At 36.3% G+C, this 6047-nt stretch overlaps 1 protein-coding gene across 3 annotated transcripts in view; it reads left to right on the top strand.

Moving 5' to 3' along the window:
• DIP2C (disco interacting protein 2 homolog C) overlaps positions 1 to 6047 on the top strand; it is a 142740-nt gene that overhangs the window by 36979 nt on the left and 99714 nt on the right. For all 3 annotated transcript variants that reach the window (XM_010712402.3, XM_010712401.3, XM_031553857.1), the window contains exon 8: positions 5180 to 5311. In XM_010712402.3, the coding sequence (XP_010710704.1) occupies positions 5180 to 5311 (132 nt within the window). The remainder of the gene's footprint in view (positions 1 to 5179; positions 5312 to 6047) is intronic.

Below are 6047 nucleotides of genomic sequence, written 5' to 3'. Positions count from 1 at the left end.
ACGAGGACCCCCCCCTCACTTAGTAAGGGGCCCACATTCTCCCTAGTTTTCCTTTTGCTATTAACATACTTGAAGAAGCCTTTTTTATTATCCTTTATCACTTTAGCTAGATTCAATTCCAGACGGGCTTTAGCCTTCCTCGTTGCATCCCTGCAGGCCCTGGCTACATTCCTATATTCTTCCCAAGTGGTCAGACCCTTTTTCCACATTTCATGGACCTTCTTCTTTCTTTTGAGCTTGCGCATGAGCTCCTTGCTCATCCACACAGGTCTCCTGCCACCTTTTCCCTATTTCTTGCTCACAGGGACGCACCGATCCTGAGCTTGGAAGAAGAGCTGTTTAAATGCTGACCAGCTCTCAGAGGCCCCCTTACCTTCTAACACCCGAGCCCACGGGATAGCTCCAAGTAGGTCCCGGAAGAGATTGAAGTTGGCTCTCCTGAAGTCCAGGGTAGCAATCCTACTTACTGCTTTGCTTCTTCCACTCAGGATTTGAACTCCACCATCTCATGATCACTACAACTCAAGCTGCCCCCAACCTTTACTTCCTTAACAAGTCCATCCCTGTTGGTGAGAATAAGGTCCAGAATTATGAGCCTGAAGTTCACAGACATTAACTGTTTCTGGACATTGAGCTATTGCCGTTAGTCTTCATTTGACCAAGGTGGTATTAAATTAGCCATATGGAAAGCAAAGCTTGTTCTCCCTTAGTTCTCCAGTAGCTGCTGTTAATCACGTGAAGCATCTGCTTTGGGTGCATTCTTGCTATGGCTGTTTATTGGGCTCTCTCACTAAAAAACTGGTGAACTCTATATTGGAACAGATCAAGCAACCTGGGTACCATTCTGTTGCACATACTAAATGCCATTTTTTATTTGAGTGTTCCTCAGCTGATCATTCCTTTTCAAGTATATGTAATGAGATACATGAAAACACCTGAAATGTTCCTGATTTTATATGCTGTCAGTATAGCTTGATGTAACACCTATATTTTCAGATGAGTAATCCTCTCACCATGATGTGGAATTGCTGAATTGCAGACAGAGGAAGAAATTGTACTGTATTTTTAAATTCATGCTAAATGAATAGCTTAGAACCTTGTTACAGAAATACATGCACTCCTGGACACATTAATCATTGCATTTAGTTATTTTCTCTGACTTCATCTTAAAATGCTAGAGGAAATTATAGTGTACAGAATTAAATTTATCCAAACTCTTAAAAGGTTACTCACACACCAGGTCTTAATATGTCTTTAAATATAGCTTCTTTAGAGTGTGACATTTCAGTAATTTTAAATCTAGCACAGTAAGTCTTCTCTCATAATCACTGAGTTTGCAGTAAATAATACAGCATTTTTAGAACTAAATTAAGTTGTCAGTATTTTGTGGAAGAGGGAAAATACTACTTTTTTTTTTCTTTTCTTTTTTGTTGACTGGAAACATCTCTCAATTGAAGGAAATAGATAAACTTACCTCAGTGTATGTATACTTTTATTCTGATGATAAGATACATTAAATGGCATCACCAGTAGGACAGTAGTTGTGATGTATGAATGTAAAGGTCATTTGAATACGAAGTATAACTGATATTTGCTAACAGCTTTAGACTATGATCTTAAGGTTACCATCAATCTTTGTTGCTAAGATCATTGGAAAAAGTAACAGAAGCTGCACAGATGATAATTGAGGTATATAATTTTCCTTTTTCTGAATTTTTTGAACCTAATAAAAACCAAGGTCAGAAAACACATCCCAGAGCTCAGAAAGTTTGTGTGGTGATAATCACACAGTGCTTACTTGTGATTATAAATTTATATAGATTGAAGTGTTGAATATCTCACTTTAAACTTTTGATCTTTTTAGGTACTCTTAATGTTTCCTTTATATGTTTCTGTTTGAAAATCAAAGACCTCAATTCAAATTAAAGGCTATATAAGTTTCTGTTAAAACCAATATAAAAACATGTGCCATAAGGCATGAAAGATAGATCTTTGGCAACCTTGAAGTCCTTATGTGATCTGAGGAGTATCAACTTTTGATACAAATGACTAGTTTAAAATAGCCTCTGTCACCTGGATATTATTTTAATACAGGCAAAAGTCAGCTGATGTATAGTACAGTACGACTATACAAGTACAGCATTGTAGGGATGTTCTTTGAATTCCTGGAGTATCTGAATTCATAGTGCTTTCTGTGCTTCTAGTGTTCCATTGGAAAGTATTACTCTACCTCTCTGCTTCTCCTTGATCACGGGATTCAGTCAACATACAGCCTCTGTCCCTACATGACTGTGTTCTGAATTATTGCTTCTTTCTCATTTTCAAGAAATGGCTTAAATTGCATGACTCCAGTGGCAGAAATGAAGAGTCCTAACTGGAAACAGCTGTTCAGTCTATGATCTTCTACAGCAGGAATATTGGAGTAGATAGGGAAAGGAGGTGCAAGAATGTGTGTGTTTCATGGAGAAACTTCTTTGAAGTCATGCAGCTGTCCCGGTTTTCTACTTTTTCATCAGCAGAAATATCAGGATGATTATTCTTAACTAAACCTCAAACATTACTTCTAGTTACCTGACATAAGACCAAGCATTTTTGTCCAGATTGTGTTATCTAAGCCTGCATTGACTGTTCTGCACAAAAAGAATACATTTCACATAAAGTAATAATTAACATTTTCTTCAGAAGTCATTCAGATCAAATTTTTGTCTGTGTGATTTTCATTGCTCCAAGCCTAACTCTGAGAGGGGAACTGACTGAAGATTTGTAAACGTGTATCTACAACCTACAGCTGTAGATATTGCCATGATATGAAATCTGTTTAGCAGATCCTGCACAGAAAGAGGGCAAGACAAGCCTTATTGTTCCTTTTCTGTAAGATAAGGATTCTTCTTAATAGAAATGTAGGTAGCAGATGTACCTCCTGTGCTAAAACCCCATTCTTTGGCCAGCCAGTGGTGACTATGTAGAGAATAGAACTTTTCTGGGGTACTTTCAAGTGCCAGTGGTGGTTCTTCCAAAGGAAGCCTTTTTACAAAAGAATGGGACTCTTCTTTCTCATTTTATTTCACCCTGCTAGTGCCACGTGTTACAAAGAAATATTTGATTTCATCTGTATAGATCTAAAGGGAAAGCATCTTTGCTCCGTGTTGCTACAGGTCATGTGTCTTCTCTCCTGTGCATTAAAGAAATCTTATCAGCGTTAAAACCTGAAAGGTTTTAACTTCAACTCAAATCCAGTTTGCGTTGTAAACTCTCAAAGATGGAAATGTTTTGTTGGAGAGATGTAGACAATTATAGCTAATAAAAAACAGTTTCTCATGTTTCTAATAGCTGACTAAGTACAATTCTTTTCTTAGTCACATTCCTCTCTCAATTTTGCATAGCAAAAGAGCATTATAAGTAGAAGATAAAAAGATAAACATCAGCATTTTTTAATTGACTTATTTATTGGGTAATTCAATAGCGGTCTATAAAACGCTGCCACTTAGCAAGAAAGGGCAGAAATTGTGCTGAGTCTGAAACACTTGATAAATGACAAGACGTCTAAAATGGAGACATTATTCAAATAATTACCAGTATAAGCTTCATGGTCCAAGCTATTATACTTCAATTGGTCACTTATAACACAATATAAAGTCTTCTTTCAGTAAAATGCTAAGAGTGGATGTGATCAGAATCAAAGGCTCAAATGGGCACATGTAGGGTGCAAAATATTTTTGAGTGGCACAGTAAAACATCTCGTATTTTCTTCAACCACTTGCAGCAGTGTTTGTGATATTCATGAATATGAACATTAAATAACAACTATAGACATTAATATCATTTTAATTTTTCATGATGATATTCTGTCAAATTCTGCATTCAAATTTGACATACACAAAAATAGACATCTAATATAGCATCTGTATACTGTAGTTATAGCCATGATGGCTGTTTTTCTCTGCTGATGGTATGTGAATTTGTGATTGAATGCACAAGAATTACAATGACCCAAAGTTCAAGACCCATGGAAATGCTTGATTGCTACATTTCAGATAAAACTTCTTTGTTGTGGAAGTCGGTGTTACAGTATATTTATGGCATCATAATGTTTATAGAAGATATTTACTAAAAAATGCATCTTGAATGTAAGATGTAATTTTTCCAGAATTTTTGTATCTTAAAGGCTCGTTCCCTATTATAAAATGGAGAGCATTTCTCTTCACTTCATTGGCAGCAATATGAAGACTTATTTTGTTTTGTATCTCAGAGGCTGCTGGGGATCATTTATGTCAATAAAGAGAGAAGTTGTTTGCTCATGGCACTTATCTCCATCTACCCAATGCTGCTAAAAACATGGAAAAAATTATTAGAGAAAGGGTAAAAATAGTACACAATACGTAGGTAATAGACACTAAGACCTGAAAACATGCGAAAACAAACTGTGATTGCATGCTGAGCTATCAGGCTATGAAAGAGAAAGATTAGCTCTGTGGAATTGTTTAGGAGCGCTGGAATGAGTCAGATCAAATTGTGTTTGCCTTCTGGAAGGCAAGCCTTTGTTGTGCGGAAGAATTGAAATAGCTCTGTCTAAAAATAGTAGACAAGCAAGTGTCCATGCAGAATGTAAAGTTCATGTTTCTTTCCACTTTATTTCTTTCCCCTAGATCCCAGCCCTGCTGTGGTTGCATTGGTTTTTCTTTTTTTCTTAGCAAACCAGTGATTTCCTTTTTTAAACAAAATTGACATATTCAAAATACATAGGCTATAAAAGCAAGTGAGCATTGGCACTTGCAAGTGACTGACAATGTGCCATATTGCTTTTATTTTGAAAAACTAATGCAATTATCTGTGAGGAGTATATTTTTCTGGGTCTTTTTCTATTGGAAGCTGTCCACAAAATTTAACTTAGTATAAAATTAAATATCGGTGTAGAACCAACAACCTAATTATATCATTTTTTTTTAGCTTAGTGCTTGCATGCTTGCAGATATATGGCCCTTGTTTTAATCAAAGAAAACTTGATATATTAAAATTATGATGTACTTTATAGTTGAATACATTCATTTTGTGCATTAACTTCAGTGCCTGTTTGAATGCTGAAAATCAAAAATAACAAATGCTCTCTCCTCTCCCTTTTGTTTTTCTGCCCTTCAACACTAGAGGTACATGGTTAAACCTTTTAACTTGTTTTTCACAGAAAATCATTCTGCCCCTCCAGATGTTACCACTTACACTTCAGAACACTCAATACAAGTAGAAAGACCACAAGGATCAACAGCACGGGTGGCACCAAAGTATGGAAATGCTGAACTTATGGAAACTGGTGATGGTATGTCATAAATTCAAATTGCTTTCTTTTTGAGTACTGTAATCTTCAAAAGTTAGTGTATCTGTCTGCTCTCCATTTCTTCTAGACAATTGTGATGTAAAGACGTAAAAAGTTACAGCATCTTTGGAGTCCAAAAATGAACTGATATACATGAAGCTGACATAGAGAAATATTTCTTAATCAGCAGGACTGATTCCCTGTAGAAATTGCTTGGCAAAATGAAAGCAGCAGATCTCTCTAGATCTGCTTTTCTGCTCTTATCATGATATGTGGCTACAGCTTGGCTGTTTTTTAAAGGGCCAAGAATATGACATAATAGGGTGGCTACATCTTAAGAAGTGTCCTATTTGGAGTTTCATTTTCTGAGTGTATTTTTTTTTTTTGAAAAACAGTTATTTGTAAACCCTTTCTTATTTACTCCTCTTTTCTAAAACATATTAAAACATATCTCAGTGAAGTGTGGAATTGTTGACCAAGTGTATTACATCTAAACATAGCAGCTTCAGCTATAAAAACCACTTGGTAGAAAAGCGATAGCCAGCCTTACAGAAGGGTGGGAAATTTCTGCAATGCAGTGACAGAAAGCTATTAGTTCAGGATCAGGTGACATGAATGGTACAGAGGTTTTGAACTCTACCAGGGAAGGAGAATGGGGGAGACGATTGGTGGGATTATGTTATAAAAGGCACCCATAGCCCCTGCAGCCTATGCTGCTGTTCATAATTGTATTTTTCAA

Source organism: Meleagris gallopavo, chromosome 6 (assembly GCF_000146605.3).
Source record: "Meleagris gallopavo isolate NT-WF06-2002-E0010 breed Aviagen turkey brand Nicholas breeding stock chromosome 6, Turkey_5.1, whole genome shotgun sequence".
Lineage (NCBI taxonomy): Eukaryota > Metazoa > Chordata > Aves > Galliformes > Phasianidae > Meleagris > Meleagris gallopavo.
Note: the sequence above shows the minus strand (reverse complement) of the source record. Positions and strands in the feature narration are given on the sequence as shown.